The sequence below is a fragment of the Pantherophis guttatus genome, chromosome 14 (assembly GCF_059756535.1).
Source record: "Pantherophis guttatus breed Tessera chromosome 14, ASM5975653v1, whole genome shotgun sequence".
In the NCBI taxonomy this organism is placed as follows: domain Eukaryota; kingdom Metazoa; phylum Chordata; class Lepidosauria; order Squamata; family Colubridae; genus Pantherophis; species Pantherophis guttatus.
In genome coordinates this window covers 2,738,163-2,758,670 of record NC_142076.1, presented here as the reverse complement: position 1 = coordinate 2,758,670, position 20,508 = coordinate 2,738,163, and the positions used below count along the sequence as shown (strand labels likewise).

Sequence of the window (20,508 nt, the reverse complement as noted above, 5' to 3'; positions counted from 1 at the left end):
CGGAAGGACAGAAGGCTGAGTCAACCTTGAGCCAGTGAGATTCGAACTGCCAAATTGCAGACAGCCAGCAGTCAGCAGAAGTAGCCTGCAGTACTGCATTCTCACCACTGCGCCACCATGGCTCATGAGATGCTTCTCTTCCCGCAGTTCCGCCACAAGGTCCGCTTCGAAGGGATGGAGCCGCTGCCCTCCCGCTCCTCCAGCCAGGATTCCCGGTCATTGCAGGGAGCCACCCCCAGCGCTGCCTCCGAGAGCTCCCGGGCCTCCACTTCCTCCAGCCAGCTGGACGGGCTCAGCCTCACCACCAGCACCTGCGACAGCATGGAGCTCGATGTGGAGATCCAGCAGCTCCTTTCCCTCCTGCAGACGCTGCTCACCCAGTTCGACCGGGTGAACGGGGCAGCCGAGGAGGTGTACGGCTTGGAGTGCCGGTTGGAGAGCAGCCGGAACCGACAAGCCAGGTGGAGGGGCAGGCTGAGGGCCGAGAGGCCAGCCAGCCTTTCCCACCCCATCCGCACCGCCCCTGCCTGCCTGTCTTCCGAGCCGGGCCCTAGCAGCTGGCCTGTCCTACCCTCCCGGCCCCTAAGCAGCCCTGCGGCCTTCCGGGTCATCCACAGCACCCCAGGCGCTCTGCTGACGCCACAGAAGACGCTGGTAGCAGCGGCCAAAAGGAAGAGGCCTCTGCGGGCCAACAACCGAGTCCACCCCACCAGCAAGTAAAGCAGACGGGAGATGCTTCTAGTCCAGCCTCAGGCTCTGTCACTCTGGTCCCTTTTGGTGGAGGCTGCAGGTCGGCTCTGGAAGCCGCAGGGGCACCAACCGGCACTCGGAGCCACAGCCTTCCACGACGCTGCCAGGTGACACAGGACCTTTCCCCGACTTTTGGCTTCTGCAGAGGCTGAACAGCTCTCTCCTGGTTTCCATGCATGGAGGGGGGGAGGGTGCAGGAACCAGAAAAGGCCAAGTCAGGTGTGGTGTGAACCCCCCTCCAGGGAGAGGAAAGGACTCTCGGAGGGCGAGAACAAAAAAAAAAAGTGTTATTTTTTTTCACAGAAGCTTTATAGCAAACAAAACCAGGTTTTTGTGTGTGAGTGTGTGTGTGAGAGAGAGAGGGAGAGAGGGAGGGAGAGTGAGAGAGAAAATATTTGTAATGCAACCTGTTCTTTTTTGGAAAGTCTGCTCAAGAGAGGAGCCGAACAACCATGGCTGAGCAATGGCCAGGCTGAGCCTGGAGTGGAAGGACTTTTATCCTGGACTTTGGAGACAGAAGAATGTCGTGTGGAAAGGACAAATCCAGCGGAATGGAGTATACGCTGTGTATATAAATCCAAAGAGAGTGTCAGTCCTTTTAAAAAAAGGATCCCTTATTTTTTGACCAGTGTGCGCAGTTGAAGCCCCTCCATCTGCCAGTCTTGAAGATGGCAGCAACCGTTTAATGGGTCTAAAAAGCTAAGCCGGTTGGAAAGGTGGGGAGTGGGAGTTTGCTGCGTGGAGAGGAGCTGGGAGCCGGTTCCCCCAGGTCTCGTTCCCGCGGTCGTTCTCCGCGAAGGCCTGCTTATGTGTATTACGTTGATGGCGTAACTTTATTGTTGAGAAACGTGATGGGTTTATTTTTATAGGGTTGGTGGGTGCGAATGTGTGTTTTGAGTATGCATGAATGAATATATGAATATATCTACATATTCATTCATTCGTATGGTTTACTAGTTGTATTTACTGCCAGCACTTTAATCTATGCTTGCCTTAGCTACCAATGACACATGCAACTTTTAAAGAGCAGGATAATATATCATGGAAGCAGTATTTTTGTTTCTTGTAGATCATAATTTAAAACAGGCCACTGGATTATGACCATAGGTGGGCCAATAGTTCTCATGTCTTCGAGTGGGCCCCACCCCCCACCCCCAGGACCCCCGTGAGGTGGCAGCCTGGAAATACTGGAATGGCTCTGATGTTGGGTAGAAGAGGATGAGCATCTAAGCCAGTAGTGAGGAACTATGGCCCCTTTATGACTGGTGGACTTCAACTCCCAGAATGCCTGCCTTAGGAATTCTGGGAGTCGAAGTCCACCAGTCATAAAGGGCTCATAGTTTCACACCCTTGGTCTAAACCAGGGGTCTCCAACCTTGGCAACTTGAAGACTTGTGGATTTCAACTCCCAGAATTCTGGGAGTTGAAGTCCACCAGTCTTCAAGTTGCCAAGGTTGGAGACCCCTGGTCTAAAGAATCTGTTTGTGTTCCTGGTGCACACAAACGGTTGCTTGCAGATGCAAATGGTGGAGAATGAACCCATCGACTTGTCATCAGTCTGTTCCAGCTCCCAAATCGGAGCTCGGCCACCGTGATGGCTAGTTGACCATTGCAGGCTGGGTCCTTAATGTGCCTGGCCACCCTGCTCTCTTCCAAGTCCCACAAGGACTAGGATTGCGAGAGGCCCATAGGGAGGCCTGGAAACCAGCAGCACAGGCAGCCACCTCCATGTCGTCCCTTGACTTTAATCCAGGCAATCCCTTCCATTTGAATGCTACGGCTGGTCCGTGCAGGCACCCGTCCTTTCTCCTTTCTCGCGACGTATCCCATCATATTCCAGTGGCCGGTTTAATGTTATGTGTATTATAATAAGTAATTTATATGGGATTTTTACAAGAGGAAAAAAATGTATATTTTTGTATGTTGGCTGTTTTTATAGCAGTGGTATTGTGCTCACAGGTGTAGGTGGTAGTTATTTAAGACAAAGTGACATCAAAAGCCTTGCTTAAGTATTGCTGGTGTGGGGGGTGCAAAGCAATGTGCGGGGTTTGCCAGAGGAAGTTTGGAGATGCCAGGGCAGGAGGCAGGACCTCCTGGCAGGGCACTCACTGCAAAGGCACTGCACATACAACAGGATCCCCCGTCCCAGAGCCCCCTCCCCATCTGCTTTCCCAAAACCTCAGTTAAACAGCCTTAGGTGGGCCTTCGCTACCTAAGAGTCGCAAGAAGATGTTATTTCTTTTCAGTAGCTACTTTGGGGAGCTGTATCCACCATTTCCGACACTCGGGAAAATGCATTTATCTGTTTTTAATATTATTTATGAGGGTGCTATTGTCAAATGTCATATCATATTCCAGACTGCTTTAGTTGAAAGGAAATCTCCTACCTACCTTTGATGGAAACAGGAAAGAAGGCTGGTTGGTCAAGAGATAGCGAAGAAGTTGGGGAAAGAAAGAATCAGAAATTGTTTTGCTAGATTACTTGTGGGGCCAAAGTTCTCAGTCTTAGCCATGATCAAGTAGGAAATGAGGGAAGCCGTTCAGGGCCGGTGGTTGGCCATTCTCCTCCCGAGGGCCCAGCTGACATCCCTCCTGCCCTTCTTGCCAGCTGGAAATGGAGCACCTTAATGGGGGGAGGGGGCACTGTGCGGCAACTATTGACCAGTGCCAGCCCAAAGCTTAAGGCCATGTTACATCGGCCTCTTTAAACAACAGCTGGCTTGAGGTTGGCATCCTTTAAAGCAGGGGTCTCCAACCTTGGCAACTTTAAGACTTGTGGGCTTCAACTCCACAAGTTTTGCTGGCTGAGGAATTCTGGGAGTTGAAGTCCACAAGTCTTAAAGTTGCCAAGGTTGGAGACCCCTGCTTTGCACAGCCTAAAACAGGCCAGTAAATGAAGTGGAGGATGGACAGTTACAGCTTGAGCCAGAGGAAGGGGATTTTACACTTGTGTTGGTCAGTTAAAAGTTCTCGTGGGTTATTTAAAACATTGGGGAATTGCAAAGGATGGGAGAAGTCGAGGCAGGAGCCGGAAGCAGGAGGTGAGGAGGATGCTCAGGAGTGGCCTCTCGTGTTGGGCTGCAGCGAGAGCTACAAGAACAGCAGCAAATTCACCGCACTGGACACCCTTCGGCCGCATCCACAAAACCACATCTGGTACCTCCTGCCAAAAAAACCATTGAATGTATGCTTGGGCCTCTGCGGCCAGTTTCCTATTTATTCCTGTCTGAAATCCCATCCAGCAACACCGTTTACCCAATCTGCTTGAAAAGGGCTTCTGAGTAGCGAGAATGTAAGAAGCAAGTGTGCTTTATCTTAAATTTGCAAAGAAAGTATTTTCTTTTATACTGGCGAATTAGCTTGACAAGGTCATATTAAAAGACAATGGACTGCTCCCTCAGGTCTCTCTCTGTCTTTTTAAACCAAGGTTGGGCAACTAATTTTTCCAAGGGGCCATGTGAGAAATGGGGAGAAGGGCTCTATTGTTCTGTGTTCTTGTGGTGGCCCATCGGCTGCCAGCAGAGCTTGCTGCAGAGTCAGATTTATTTATTTATTTATTTATTTATTTATTTATTTATTTATTTATTTATTTGTTTATTTATTTATTTATTTATTATTATATTTCTATACCGCCTTTCTCCCGTAGGACTCAAGGCGGTGTACAGTCAAGAAAAACATAGACACACAAACACCACAAAATTGCTAATTAAAATTGCCACTTAGTTTGGTCAATTAAATAAAACCCAGAATTAGATAACATTTAAAAAATCATTCGCATGTTTGTATGTTTAGCCCTGCCTGTTGGAACATCAGGGTCTTGAGGGCACGGCGGAAAGCACGGAGATCAGGGATATTCCGTATCTCCGGGGGCAGTTCATTCCAAAGGGTTGGAGCCCCCACAGAGAAGGCCCTCCCCCTGGGAGTCGCCAGTCGGCATAATTTGATTGACGGTACCCTGAGTAGTCCCTCCCTGTGAGAACGAACTGGTCGGTGGGAGGCTATTGGTGGCAAAAGACGGTCTCGTAGGTACCCAGGTCCTAAGCCATGGAGCGCTTTAAAGGTGATAACTAACACCTTGAATCACACCCGGAAGACCACCGGGAGCCAGTGCAGCTCGCGTAGGAGAGGTGTTACATGGGTGTAACGAGCTGCGCCCATAATCACCCGCGCGGCTACGTTCTGGACCAGTTGGAGCCTCCGGGTGCTTTTCAAGGGGAGCCCCATGTAGAGAGCATTACAGTAGTCCATACGGGAGGTAACTAGGGCATGAGTGACCGTGCGCAAGGCGTCAGTCTTGCATGGGTCCAGTATGTGACTGACACTTTCATCGTAATAAAAAAAGACACATGAAACAATCCATAACATGTCCAAAAAAATAAAATTGAAAAGGGCAGAAGGAAACAGTGACACATTACCGTACCTGGACATCCTCATCAGAAGACAGCAGATTAGAAATGCAAGCCTATTGAAAAACAACCTGCACTAATCAAAGACTCCCGTAAGCAAAGTAACAACCCAACTTCCCACAAGAGGAGCTGTGTGAGAACTTTATTCAGATGACTACAAATGTACTGCAACAATCTAGAACACCAGAAAAAGGAAACAGACTATACATCGTCCAACACTATAAGAGATACCCATACAAATTTATCAAAAAGTGCCAATCGAAAGAAGCTACGAAAAGGATAACATGATGTTACATGAAAAACGTATCTGCAACAATCCACACACTACTACAACCACACAGCATTACGATAGTACACAGACCAACTAAAGCCCTCCAACACACCAAAGGTACAGGTAGCCCTCGACTTAATGATCCAAAGATGCTTTTCAAGAGGCAACTGGACTTTCTTCATTTGTGTAGGTGTCAGAAGAACCTCCTCTAACAATAGGAAGTTCTCTGGTATTTGCCCACTGGGGATGGCTGAAGCATTTTCCTCCGTGGGATGCTAAGACATCCTTCAGCCTGTTTTAGAGAACTCCTTCTTTCAATCTTCAACGCCTTAATGTGTTTGTGTGTGCATGTGTTGTAAGAAGGGCAACAGATAAGTAGCAATACCTATTCGACTCTTTCCTAGACTTCTGTACAGGTAGTTCTCCACTTATTTCCACAATTGACCCTAGAATTTGTGTTGCTGAGTGAGAAATTTGTGATGTGAATTTTGTCCCCTTTTCCTTGCCACATTTAAGTGAATCACTGCAGTTGTTCAATTAGAAACACGGTTGTTAAGTGAATCTGGCTTCCCCCATTGACTTTGCTTGTCAGAAGGTCGCAAAAGGCAACCATCATAGATATGAACCAATTGCCAAGCATCCAAATGTGAATCACGTAATCATGGGATGCTACAACAGTTGTGTGAAAAATGGTCATCAGTCACTTTTTTCAGTGCCGTTGTAACTTCGAATGGTCACTAAACAAACTATTGTACGTTGGGGATTACCTGTACTTAGCAATAGCACTGAGTTATATACCGCTCCACAGTGCTCTACAGCCCTCTCTAAGCGGTTTATAGAGTCAACTGATCACCCCCAACAATCTGGATCCTCATTTTATTGGCCTCAGAAGGACGGAAGGCTGAGTCAAACTTGAACCTGGTGAGATTCAAACTGCAGGCAGTTGACAGTCAGCAGAAGTAGCTTGCAGTACTACACTCTACCCACTGCACCACCATGGCTGTTAAAATTATTATCTGAGATTTTTCCAGCCACTTTGTATATAAAGGAGTTACTTGAAATTTTCAGAGTTCCAGAAACCCTGAATGTACGTGTATGAAGATATATTTCACTGAAGCTAGCAATAAACCTCCGAGTTATGGGGGGCGGGTGTGTAATGAGCGGAAGGAATATCCTTGAAGTGCAACCAAGACAACTATCAGATATAAACCTGAGTCCAGGGCAGAAATGTAATTGGAGAAAGCATCTCAAGACGGGACCTTCCCAGGTTTCCCGCCAAGGGGAGGGGGAAGCTATTCAGACTTGCCAGGTTGTCTTATAATAATAAAAGTAGTACGATTTCCCCTAAAATTAGATATCCCCTGATAATAAGCTTTGGGCTTTTGAGTGCATGCGCTGAAATAAGCCTCTCCCCCAAAAATAAGCCGCCCCGAAAATATTTAACCGCATCCGCAGCCGGTCCCCGCCATTTCCTCTGGTTAGGGAGACAGAGCTGGAAATCAGGTAAGATGGCAAGAAGAGCCCCGTCTTGCTCCACGCGCCCCAAAATAATAAGACATCCCTGAAAATAAGGCCAAGCGCTTATTTCGGGGCTCAAAAAAATATAAGACAGGATCTTATTTTCGGGGAAACACGTAGCGTTCATAACGAACACGAAGAGCTGACAGTTGTGGCCAAGGAAGCATCCACACCCCCAGAACCATTGACCAGTCTGGGGAGATGCTGCCCTGAATCATCCTCCAGGTGAGTTGAGACTTCCAAAGAGGAAAGGTGAACCGAAGATGGCTGTGTTGAGAGCAGAGCTCATGACCGCGGCAAAATGAAGAGCTGGTGAATGGACCGATTCTTTGCAATTCCTCTCCAGGCCAGGAGAGGACTGGGATTGCCCACAAGGGCTCCAGACGGCTACAGCACGAGGTGCAAAGTGCTTCTTATAAATCATGCACTCATTGAAGGAGATGTGATGGAATGTGCAGCTGAAGAAAGGGTAGCAGGGAATGTCTGCAGTAGCCCAGCACTTCCCAGGGAGGAAGCAGCAGTCCAGAAAGGGGCCAAGAACAAGAGGCTGCAGTCTGAACTCAGGATATGTGTTAGAGGTTAGAACAGGTCTCTCCAGACTTGGCAACTTTAAAACTTGTGGACTTTAACTCTCAGAATTCCTTGGCCAGCCATGCATCCACAAGTCTTAAAGTCGCCAAGTTTGGAGCAGGGGTGAAATGCTCCCGGTTTGGACCGGATCACCCGATCCGATAGCGAAGGCGGCATGTGGTTCGGAGAACCGGTAGCAAATATTCCCGCCCCACCCCCCATGCCCAGCTGAGCTGAGCAATCATCAGAGGCTTTTTTTAAATGTTTAAAAGCATTTTTTCCACAACCTCTTCGGCTGAAAAAATGCTTTTAAAAGTTAAAAAAAAAAAAAAAGCCTCTGAGGATCGTGCGGCTCAGTAGGGATCATCAGAGGCTTTTAAAAGAAAAAAAGCCTCTGCTGATCAGGCAACTCAGCTGGGATCGTCAGAGGCTTTTAAAAGCATTTTTTTTACAACCACTTTGGCCGAAGAGGTTGTAGAAAAAATGTTTTTAAAAGAAAAAAAAAGCCTCTGATGATCGCACGGCTCAGCTGGGATCGTCAGAGGCTTTTAAAAGCATTTTTTTACAACCTCTTCAGCTGAAGAGGTTGTAGAAAAAATGGTTTTAAAAGTTAAAAAAAAAATGTTGGCTACACCCACCAAGTCACATTATCCCCCACCAAGCCACGCCCACAGAACCGGTAGTAACAAATTTTACGTTTCACCACTGGTTTGGAGACCCCTGAAGGTTACAACTTTAGTCTGCCAAGGTTCTGTCCTTCAGGTATAAGCAAAGACCTGAACTAGATCACACGGTGTTATCATTGGAGCTTAGGCCTGACAGTAGATCCCTGGCTACCAAAGTAATCCTGAGGAACCCTGAGGAAGTGGACAGGGCTCTTCAACTGCTGGTTCAGCTACCTCTGTGATAGATTTGCGTCCCTCCTGGCTGGTTAAGGTTGCCCAGGAGGCAGTGGTGGGATTCAAATTTTTTTACTACCGCTTCTGTGGGCGTGGCTTGGTGGGCATGACAGGGAAAGGTTACTGCAAAATTCCAATTTCCTCCCGATCAGCAGGGACTCGGGAGGCAGAGAATAGATGGGGGTGGAGCCAGTCAGAGGTGGTAGTTACCGGTTCTCCAAACTACTCAAAATTTCCGCTACCGGTTCTCCAGAACTGATCAGAACCTGCTGAATGCCATCTCTGCCAGGAGGGGATGCATGGCTGGGTGTGGGAAGTGATTAAGAATTCCTTGTGGGAGGGGGCGATTCCATTCTCTCTTATGGAAGCGCTGATGTGCCCTCTTCTGAAGGGGCCATCACTTGACCCAACAAGTCTAAGCAGCTTTCATCCATTCCAAAATTCCCTTTTGGAGGAAGGTTGTGAAGTTGATTGCATGGCAGCTGCAGATGTTCCATTACCCAACAAGCACCAATGAGGTTACCTGGTTTGGTAATGAAATCTCTGCAAGAAGACAACCTCAGAGAGCACCAAGGATCCCACACCTTTAAAGCCACTCATGACTTGGGGCCAGGCTACCTGAGGGAACATCTTCTCTCAGTTGTTTCCGCCCATCAAATTTGGTCTGTCAGGATGGGGATGATGTGGGCCCCATCACCCAAGGCATGTCGGCTGGTGGGGACCAGATGATGTGCCTTCTCTGCCACAGCCTCTGGAACATTCTCCCTTCAGAATGAATCCAACCCTATTGGCCTTTCCTAAGTCTGCGAGGACTTGGTTATGTGCTTGGGCCCCCAAGTATGTTAAGGGCCCCGTCCCTTGGCTTATTAACATCCATGGCAATAGCTCTACATGGCAACTGGGTATGTTTATTTTGTACGGCTTTCAATTTGTTTGTATGCTTTATGCCACCCAGAATCACTGGTTGAGGTGGGCTGTTAGAGGAATAAAATATATAAATCCCATATAGCAAAATTTTATTGTGGAATGACTTTTAGAGTTTGTCAGCAACAACATTGCTTGTAGTTTCCTCCCAGCACCATTTTCATGGCGGGTTTGGCAAGCCATGGACCCCACCCCAGAGGTGGAAAAAAAGAGGAGGCCTCGGTGACTTTTGGGCACAACCCATTTCATAGTCTCATCCAAGGGTATCCCAGCCATGCCAGGCACTGGGCCTCCTGGGCACATGGAGAAGCTGAGTGGTCAGGTGACTAGTCCTCCCCAGAGACTGATGTGAGAGAACGACCACTGTCAACATGCTCGGTTGGGCAGTTCAGACTTTAATATACATACAGGTAAAAGCCAACAAACCAGAGAGCACCTGTGCAGTGAGCAAGGGTTCCTGCAATCTGCCAAAATGGTCCCTGGTTGGTTAATACACAGTGGAGGTTTAGAGGCCAAGAACATAGAAACACACACACATGTGTGCGAGTGCGGCCACACAGAGAGCCTGGAGCAACTTAAACTGAAGTCTAACATGCAGAAAGTGGCAGCACAAGACGACTAAGAATGAAGAGACACAAATTAGGCTGCTTTACCTATTGGGGGGAGGGGGCGGACAAAGAGCACTGGGAAGAGCTGAGAGAGGGAAGAGCAAGGAAGAGGCTGCACCTCCCCCAGAGACTATTTGCCTGGCAGCAGCTTCTGCCCTCCCCCTAAGTAGCTAATCTCCCCTACAGTCCTTTCCTCTTGCCCAGTTTCTCCTAAGTGACCTTCGGTTGGAGGGTGCAGCTGTGGTCCCTTGGAGAGTGGCGTGATCCGGCCCTGCCAGCTCAGGTCACTCCTGAACCCCACAAAGAATCGGAGGAGGAAAGATCCGCTTTGATTAACAGCCCACAAAGCAGAGCTCTGGATTTGGGCTGCAGCTGCTTTCACAACTGGCGCCTGAAGAGACGGCTTGACAGCATCCGAGGAAAGCTCTGAGGGGCTCCAGAACAAAAGGAACGGCAGCAAGAAGGCTGCACCTCAAGGGAGGATAGTGATCGAGCGGGAAGGACCAGCAAGAACAAGAGCAGCAACATCCTAGACCAACCCCACAAGCAGGGACTGTTTCCCTCCCCTGCTCGACAGAACAAAGCGGATTTAGAGTTAAACCATCATGGAGTACAATGAGGAGAGTCAGGTCAAGGCCAGCCTCTTCCAACCATCCAGAGGAAACCAGAACTTCTGGCGAGGGCCTGGTCAATCCAGGCGGGAGGACATCGCCAACAAGGAAGGTGGCCTGACTGGGAAGCTTTCAGCAAGCCTGCTGGTCAGCTCTGGAGCCAGCTGCCTGCAGGGCACCCGTAGGCCATGCCAGTCCTGAGCCCCCCGCCCAAGGAGGAGCTTCTCAAATCTGGGTGAGGGGCAGGAATTTCTGGTAGTAGCTCTTTGTGACATCGATCATCAGCTCCTGCGTGCACTCAGGCAGCTCCCCCGAGAAGAGCCCTGGAGAAGACAGGAACATGAGCAACTCGCCGGCCCTCCTGCCACCCCCCCCCACCCCCACCCCCCAGCATTCTGCCCCTTCCAGCTTACCCGGGCAGCCAGAGAAGACGGTGAAAGGCGGGACTACTGTTTCCGGAGGCAACACTGTGTTGTCAAGGATTCTGCAGCAGTCTTTCAGGACACACCTGCGACCCTAAAAGGATACCCAGACATGAAGATGTCATCTTGGCTTTAAGCAGGAAGCGCTCTGCTCTGCAGCATCAGGCCAAACAGATGGAGCCAGCCTTAAGTTCCTGAGGATTTCTCAAGTTTAGCAACATTAAGGTAAGCGGACTTCAATTCCCAGAAATCTCACGCTGGCTGGAAAATCATGAGAGTTGAACTCCACGTATCTTAAAGTTGCTAAGCTGGAGAAACGGGGCTTTCAATGGTCTCTGTAATGTCAGTTACAGGCCAGGAATCTGAACTATCTGGAGTGTAGCCAAGATGGTCTGAAGACCAGGAGTCACCATCATGCTTCGGGGGTTGCTGCCCTAACCCCAGAAATGATGAATGCGTTGGGGCTGATCCACAAGAAATGGAGGGAAGCAAGGTAGAAGCGAGCTTGGAAGAAGCTCTAGGCCAGCGGCACCCAACCTTTTGGGCACCAGGGACCGGTTCCGTGGAGAGAGGTTTCACCTGCTGCCTGCATCCCACGGATGGGGCTTCGCTTGTTTGCGCGGCCCGGATTCTGGCAGGCTATGGACCGGTGCCGTCCATGGACTGGGGGCTGGGGACCCAATCTAAGCTGCTCAACAGAGCTTCTGAAAAGCCTCCAAACGAAGGGACAAAACAGCCCCTGAATTTGTTGTGCTTTTAACCCTAAGAGCTGAAGCCAGGATACCCAGTCACACAGGATCTTGTTTTGGGCCACAAAGCAGGTAAGCAAACATTGTAGTTGCTGCCCCCACAAAGGAAGCAGCTTGCTTAGCTAAGGGCATCAAATATGGCACAAAGTGACCCATGCTAGAAGTAAGATTTGAGCCAGAGAGTTCCTCATCACCTGAAGCCGAGCAGCTACGGGCACTTACAATGACGCAATTCTTGCCTATGTGGACATAGGAGCCAATCTGAGCCGCATTGACAACACAATCCTCCTCAATGAAGACATGATCCCCGATGTGCAGAGGGAAGAAGGCAACCCTGCAAAGAAAGGAAGATGGCAGCTTCATCATCAGCATCCCTTCCATGCTCAGCGCTGAACAAAACCAGGCCAGATGAGGGGACAAAATGCAAGAATCCCAAGTCCCCTCCCCAACCTCTGCCCGCTCTCCCCCACACACACACTGAGGCCAACAAACGGCAGAGCTATTGGGGATTTATTTATTAGTCATATTTCTATGCTGCCCACTCTCCGAGGACTCTGGGCAGCTTACACCAAAGACAGTATACTAAATAGCATTCCTTTCCATCCACCCACCCACCCCTCCCTCCCTCCTCAGTGGCAGCTAAGGCAAGAAAGAGCAAAAGGAGATGGGAGGCATAGCTGGATGGGGAATTCTGGGAATTGAAGTCCACTCATCTTAAAGTTGAGAAACACTGCCCTAGAGTAAAATGGGAGGCCAATAAATGCTATATTTATATGTATATAAAGCACATTATAACATAGAATACATGTTATATTTATATATAACATTCATGTGTTCTATTTATGTTATAACGTCTGTGTATATACATGCATATATACATATACATGTATATGCACATATATATATATATATACACATGTATATGCATACATATACATACATACATACTCATTTCCGTTTCAAAGCCAAAGAGCCAGCGCTGTCCGAAGATGTCTCCGTGGTCATGTGGCCGGCATGACTCAACGGCAAAGGCGCACAGAACACTGTTATCTTCCCACCAAAGGTGGTCCCAAGTTTTCTACTTGCATTTTTTTTAAAATGCTTTCGAACTGCCAGAAGCTGGGACAAGTAACGGGAGCTCACCCCGTTGGCCGGTACTAGGGATTCGAACCGCTGAACTGCCGACCTTTCGATTGACAAGCTCAGCATCTTAGCCACTGAGCCACTGCATCCCTGTTACATACATACATACATGTATACATCAGAAGTGGGTTTCAGCAGGTTCTGACCAGTTCTGGAGAACCGGTAGGGGAAATTTTGAGTAATTCGGAGAACCGGTCAATGCCACCTCTGACTGGCCCCGCCCCCATCTATCCTCTGCCTCTCAAATCCCAGCTGATTGGGAGGAAATGGGGATTTTGCAGTATCCTTCCCCTGGAGTGGGGTGGGAATGGAGTTTTTACAGTATCCTTCCCCTGCCATGCCCACCAAGCCACCCCCACAGAACCGGTAGTAAAATTTTTTGAAAGCCACCACTGGTATACATATACTTATACATACATACATGTATGTATACATATACACACATGTATCTATACATACATACGCATGCGTGTGTGTGTGTGTGTGTGTGCGTGAGAGAGAGAGAGAGAGAGAAACACTAACTTCTACATCTATAAAGCCCACCGGTGTTCCTGACCGTGGCCTCTGCTGGAGGGGGAGGGGGAGGGGGAGGGCGAGGGGGAGGGGGGCCCAGTCCTCACCCTTTGCTGAACTTCTTGAAGGGGGGCCTGATGACGCTCCGGCTCTTCACCACGCAGTGCCGCCCGACGCGCACGTTGGCCAGGTCCCCCCGGATGATGCAGTCGTTCATGACGATGGTCTGCGGGGGCAGAGAGGCGCCGGGAGGGGCTGGGGGCTTTTGACCTTTGAACCCTCGCCCCCTCTCCCTCTTTGGCCCCGCCCCCTCCCCACTTCCCCTCCCCCGCAGGGAGGGTCTCGTGGCCTTCTCCCGGCCCCCCACCCCCACCCCCGCCTCCCCCACCCCCGCGCCCCGTCCCATGCTGGTGGCCGGACCTTTCCGTTGAGGACGATGTTCTGGCTCCCGCACAGCACCGACTGCCGGCTGACCTTGTTCCCGGAGGCCTGGCAGGGAAGGCCGCAGGGTCACCTCCAGGCAGACCCGCCTCCCCTTCCCCCTCCCCTCCCGAGAACCCGCCTCCGCCCGACCCCACCCGCCCTCCGGCCCCGCGCACCGTCTCGATGTACTCGGACTTGTTGTAGAGCATCTCGCCCAGCTCCATGGCGGCGCCCGGCACGGCCCGTCCGCGGGAACCGCCCTCCCCTGGCCGCAGCCGGCTTCCGTACCCCCCTCCCTGGCCAATGGCCGCAGCTCGCCCATCGGCCGCCAAGAATCGCGCGTTCCCATTGGGCGCGGCGCCGCGGGAGGCGGGCCCGAGCGTGTTGCGCTTTTTTTTTTTGCACTTGGCGCGAAAGGGGTGGCGCGCATGCGCCGCGGAGGCGACCGGGAGTGGTGGGGATGGAGGTTCCCGGCTCGGCGGTTCTGACCCCGCAGCAGAAGGAGCAGGTGAGCGGCGCCCCCGGCAGACCGACCCTCCGGCCTTCTCCGGAGAGAGAGAGAGAGAGAGCGGACGGACGGACTGACGGACGAGGCAACTAAGGAATTTCCTCCCTTCCCGTCCGCCTTGAGCGCAGCCTGCGGAACTCCCCGCCACAAGATGCCGGGGAAGAGAGAAAACGCCGCCGTCCGTCGGAAAGGCTCGCGGGTGGCGCGTGCGGGGCCCGCCTCGGCTGAACTGGGCTGAAAAGGCTCCCCGGGGCAGGGAAAAGGGGCGAAGGGGGCTCTCCCCCGGCGGTGGCGGCGGGGCAGTTGCAGGAAAGGGAGCCGGTGCCCTTCCTGGGGCTGCTGCGAGCTCTGGTGGGTGGGTGGGGGGTGGAGGAGATCCGCCCCGTGCAGGAGGAGAAGAGACCTTCCCCAGTTCAGGCAGCGTCGCCCGCCTGGCTCTTGCTAAGGTGGGAACCCAAAACTTTCATTTAGTTTCCTAGGACCATTTATGTGGATGGTCTCCTACGACTATCACTCAGTGTTGTACCTTCTGAATGTATTTTTATGATGACTATGGTCATCATTTACCACTTACGTCTTTTGTGTACACTGAGAGCTTTTGCACCGGAGACAGATTCCTTGGGTGTCCAATCCCACTTGGCCAATAAAGAAATGCCTTTACTGGACCCATTTGGGGACTTAATCCGTGGGACCAGATGGTGGACGATTCCCGGTCATTTAAAAATAATGCACACACAAAACAGGACACACAAAACACTAGAATCCATCCCCAAGTGTTCCGAGTACAATAAGCTAATAATCCATTCTATCTATGTGGCCTCTTGACTCCCGGTGCTTCTGGGCAGTTTACAGTTGTTAAAGCATTTGAAAACAAAGAACAATTTAAAAAAACCCACAAAAATAGCACAAGTCAAAACAACAATGATGGCAAAGGAAAAATTGGGAGGGAAACACAACGTAAGGGGTGTCAGTCGTCCTTACCAAAGAGCTGGGTTTTCAAGGCCCTTCAAAACGCCAGTCCCTTGGGGGGCTGTTCAGGTTTTGGGGAGGGGGGGAATCCCATTCTAGAGAGCTGGCACTGCTACAGAGAAGATGCGCTTGCAGGGTCTAGGCAAGGGGCATTGTTTAATTGGCACCAGGAATGTGCCAACGATGTCTGATGAACCAGACAGATGCAGGTCCCTTAACTAGCCAGGATCCACATATGGAGTAAGGCTGCTTGAGAACACCCACCCACCACCTCCCCTTGTTACCTCTGAGGTCCAGAAGAGTGGAGTTGTCTGTCAGAACACGGGGAATGTCCCCAGTTACTTAAAAAATCAAGTGGATCCACAAGTGAATCCTGCGTGTCCCCTACCTCTAAAGGGATCTAGGGTGTTCTTAAACTTCATGTTCACCTGAAAGTGATCGGAGAATAGCAAAGCAGTGATCCACCATGCCTTCCCTCTTCAGATCCTCAGGCTGTCTGCTCTGAAGACCAAGCCCACCCTGTGGGGCTCCTTTCAGTTGGGCCAGGTATACACCTACTATGAACTCATAGAAGCCAGGAAGTCCTGTCTGTCTCTGTTCAGATCCTCTATGAAGCTCATAATGCTAGAAATGAGTTTTCAGGTTATGTGGAATTTTCTTGGGGAGCTGTGGAATTTCTGGGAGCGCATGTGCTTGTTCTTCACTGTCAAATCAAACCCAAATGGAGGCAACTGGACTTTCTTGTTTTTCTTTGAAGACGTTTCGCTTCTCATCCAAGAAGCTTCTTCAGCTCTGACTGGATGGTGGAGGATGGAAGGATTTATACTCCTTGCAGACAGCTGGTCATTTGCATCCAGTCCGAGTTGAAGAAGCTTCTTGGATGAGACGCGAAACATCTTCAAAGATAAAACAAGGAAGTCCAGTTGCATCTTGAAAAAGCACCTTTGGGACGACCATGACCTGGAGGACTGAGAATCTCCATAGATATAAACCTAAATAGAATTATATGGTTGCTGTCTAAACCTTTCAGTTACAGTACTTTTCAAGTTAAATATACCAATTATTTAACAACCGTTTTGTCTTCCAGCTGAAAGAAAAACTGGCCATATTGAAAAGAGAATACAACAAAACATTCCACAGGTTACAGGTGGGTAAATAAAAGGTACAATCTCTTCATTGGGGGAAGGCTTGAGGAGTAAAAAATCAGCAGAAATTGACTAATTTCATATTGACTAGTAAGTCAATAGTCATATTGACTACCCTTCGTTGTTTTCACAGCGTGCTGAGAGAGCTGCGAAGGTTAAAAATTACATCAAGAAAACGGTTACAGAGCAAAACCTGTTTGGACAGGAGGAAGCTCTGAAGAACCATGCAGGTAACACTGGGACAGCATCTGTTGGGCTTCTAGTAGAAAGAATTGGGGTGAGGGTCTCTGATGGATCTTGAGAGCTAGTTGACCCCCTCCAATCAGACCTGCTTGGCACCTCTGGGAGTGCCACAACTGTAGGCCAAGTTGGGGAGCCGAGAAGATGCCCCAGAAGTAGCAGCAACAACAATCGGCTGCCATGTCCTTGCCCAGAGATCACCACGAATCAACACCTTCGAGCTTGACTTGAAGGAGATTTCACTGAACGTCTCTCGGGAGCCACCTGTTTGAGCTGACTTTTCCCGAGATTGATGTCAGGCTCAGCTCAAGAGTGACATAGGTAGGGCAGGGCTGTCAAACTAGATTTCATTGAGGGTCGCATCAGGGTTGTGTTTGACCTCGGGGGCCGGGTGGGCGTGGCCAGCTCGACGTCACTCGTGTTGGGGGCACCCCTCTCAGGCTCCGTTTTCGGCTGTGACAGCCTCCTGCAGCGCTCTGCCAGTGAAAATGGAGCTTGGGAGGGCCGACCCAACACGAGTGACATTGAGCTGGCAGAGGCACCATGGCCCGGTCCTTCGCTGTTTCCAGGGTGACCCTGTGGGCCAAATCTTAAGCATCCTGCGAGCCAAATCTGGCCCACAGGCCTTGAGTTTGACACCCCTGACATCTAGCCAGAGCTTAGTTCTTTATCTGCTTACACACAATAGACAGACTCTTGCTAGATTAAACTTATTATTCTCACCCTAATGAGATTCTAAGGAGGGTCTGTCTTTACTTTCTTCCTCTATGGAGCTCTGGGCTCTGCTGCCTCTTGTCTCCCTCCCCTTTCTGGAAGGTTCCTTCTACCTTCCTTAGCGGCTTCCCATCACTGACAACCCCTCCCCCCCCGAGATTCAAGAAAGATGTTTTCAGACTGGTCACTTCAAAGGTATGCAGCTGCATTCTTCTCCCAACTGGGGGACCTTGAAGCAGCCTCTCAGGGAGATACAGCAAGTAGCTTCTGTGGGAGGAGGGGAATAAAAGTTACTTTCACTCTCCCCCAAGCATCCCCCCCTCTCATCCCCTCTCCCCATAGTTCATGGCAGATTGTCACCGCATAAGAAGCATAAGTGGGTGTGAGGTGGCAGCTGAGCTCACTTCCTCAGATGCAGAGAGCAGCTGGACTGACGCAGGACTTCAGTTGGGGCAAGGAAGGGAAGAGAGAATGGTGGTGCAGATGCAGGTTACCCAGAGTGCAAGTAATTACAAACAGTCGTCGTTCTCTCGATTCCAAAAGCCGAACAGAGTTGATGTATCAATAGGCTGTTTGTGTGGTACAGCTCAACTTCTCACACCTGATGTCTCTTTGAACAAGACTTTTTAAAATACTCCTTTTAGAGCATTCTATCTCTTTCATGCTCTGGGTTATGGGTGCTCAATTCTGCTGTGCTGAGGAAAGAAGCTACCTAAGAACTTTGTCCTTTGCAGGAGACCTCAGTCAACTATCTCCAGAGCTCCCGGAGGAGGGTCAGGCTGGAATTTCCTACCCAGGCAGCACCGCAGAGGCCACACCTGTCCTCTTTAAGTCCGGGGCCTTGGAAGGCAGCTTGCCAGAAACATCAGGCTCCAGAAGGACCCATCAGTCTGGCCGAAGGGTGCTCTTTAATTCTGTGGAGCCTACTCTGGGGAGGAACTGCAGCCTGCACTCGACCACTGAAACCACCGGAGAGCAGAGAGAAATGCTCTCTTTGGCCCGGAGGGGAGAAACGGCGTGGGAGGGGCATCAGGGAGAGCATGAGAGGGCCACAGACCAAGACTCGGAATCCCCAGACTTTAAGATGAGTAGCAGCCTCTTGGACCCTGGCCAGAGGAGCCCCCCCGAGTCCTCCCTGCAGGCTAGCCAAGAAGGAAGTCGCTATGTTACTCCTACAGTGTCAGATTCAGACTCTGAACAGGGCATGTGGATGCAAACCGATATTCCTGGGGTAACGCAAGAACTTCCTCCTTCCCTGCCGCACACGAGTCAAGGATCTTCACTTGACCCTCTGAGCCAAGAGAATGTTTCTGATCTGGAGGACTCGGCTGCTGCGAGTGCGTCATGTGCCAGTGTGCAGAGCGTGGAGAAGGAAGAGGAGAAGAAGCCCGGGTGGGGGGGCAAGGAAGATCCAGGAAGATTGACGGACTCAGCGGTGACCCCTGGCGCTGCTCAAGGAGACGGAACTGTTCCTGATTGGCATAGAGATGACATGGATAATGGAGACCCTCCCAGCAAGAAGACGAGTGGAGAGGAGGAAGGGCACAGCCTTGAAGTGGGGTCACCCCCCCTGGGAGGGGTCTCCCCCAGCGAGGGGGTGCTGAGCTCTTGCACAGTGGTTGAGGGACTCATGTTTCCCCTCGAGTATTACGTGCGCATGACTCGGCGACTCTCCAGGCACCAGAAGGAGATGAACTTGGAGGCGGTCATTCAGAGCCAGCTGGGCAAGGGCAGAAAAAGCCGGAGGGTGACCCACAAAGAGCAGGCGGCGAATCCAACCCAGCCCTCCCAGGAGCTCCCCAAAAGTGACGATCGACTGAGCTCAACTCCCAGTGTGCGAGGGGAGGCTTCTGGGTCCCCACCTGTCTCTCTCGAGAGTGCCGGGTCCAGCCGCGGCCAGGGCAGGAGAAGCCTGAGGCTGAGAAGGAGGACCCAGAAGAGGACTTCCTTCAGCACAGGTCAGTTGGAGAATCTGGAAGGGTTGATTCTCCCCCCCCCCCCAAGACCATTTGTTCATCCTGCAGAAGGATTTCATTGGGGGAGAGAAAAAGGCAGCAGTGCTCACCCTGTGGCAGCCGGTGGCCACATGGACAGCAAGCACAGAGGCAGAGAGGGGCTGGAAGGGCCAGTGGCCAGCCGGGGAGGGGTCTGAGCTTCAGGTGGCCCAGAGCTCTTTACCCAGCAGTGGGAGATGCCCGGGAGGTGGTGGGGAACGGTGTCTCTCTGCAGGGGAGCCTCCTGAGCAGACTGGGGATTCCCCTGGCTGGTCCTGCAGGGTGAGGCCTTTTCTCCCTTGGAGACCCCGGTGGCCTCCCTGAGATGCAAGGCAAGGGGGTCCCCCCACAGCACGTCCCAGGCGGCCTTCCTGTAGGGCTTACTCTGGGTCGGGTGGAGAGCAAGAGCCCCCTTGTGCCGAGGGCAGAACCTCCCAGGCAGGCTAAAGGGAGCCTAATCTCCCAGGACTCTTTCTGGGGCGGGGTGTATATTGGGAGGTGGAATGAAAAGTACCGTATTTTTCGGAATATAACACGCACCTTTTCCCCCCAAAAAAGGGTGAAAATCTGGGTGCGTCTTATACTGCGAACGTAGCCCCGCTCAGCCTTGCAAATGGAGATTTCAGAGGCTGAAAGAAGCCTCTGAAAGAAGCTTCAGAAAAGAAGCCCCCAAACAGAGCTTCAGAGGCTTTTTTCCTGAAGCTCTTTCGGAGGCTTTCAGAAGTAGGAAAAAAAGTTTTTTTCTGAAACAGAGTTTCAGAAGTTTCAAAGGCAGAAAAAAAAAGCAAGGCACGTTGCTCACAACCAAGGAACCTGTTGCTAAAATTCACCTCTGGGAACACTGATTGGGAGTATTCGGAGACTCCGATCCACCCACCAATCAGCTTTTTTCTTATTTTCCTCCCCAAAAACTAAGGTGCATCTTATACTTTGAAAAATATGGTAGTCAGCTTATAGTTGAAAATAAAGGCACATGCAGCACACCAGCCTTAGGCGTCATTCAAAGACCAAGTGGGCCTCTGAGCCGAGGGTTTTCGGAGGCCTGGGGGGACGGGCCACCCTCCTGTCTCCGTAGGAGTTGCAGAGATGGAAGGGGCGGCCTTTGAAGTCAATTCTTTGGGGGCTCAGACA

The 20,508-nt window shown here is 50.9% G+C and overlaps 1 protein-coding gene across 4 annotated transcripts in view; it reads left to right on the top strand.

Annotated features, from left to right (window-relative positions):
* Nucleotides 1-20,508, top strand: part of PKD1 (polycystin 1, transient receptor potential channel interacting) — a 204,593-nt gene that overhangs the window by 166,663 nt on the left and 17,422 nt on the right. For 2 of the 4 annotated variants that reach the window (XM_087878423.1, XM_087878424.1), the window contains exon 46: nt 148-1,690. In XM_087878423.1, coding sequence (XP_087734549.1) covers nt 148-720 — 573 coding nt within the window. In that variant the 3' untranslated portion in view covers nt 721-1,690. Of the gene's footprint in view, nt 1-147; nt 1,691-13,619; nt 14,316-16,371; nt 16,432-16,562; nt 16,660-18,117; nt 19,342-20,508 lie in introns of those variants that run through there. The other 2 variants (XM_034420597.3, XM_087878425.1) reach the window with 2 other exon arrangements.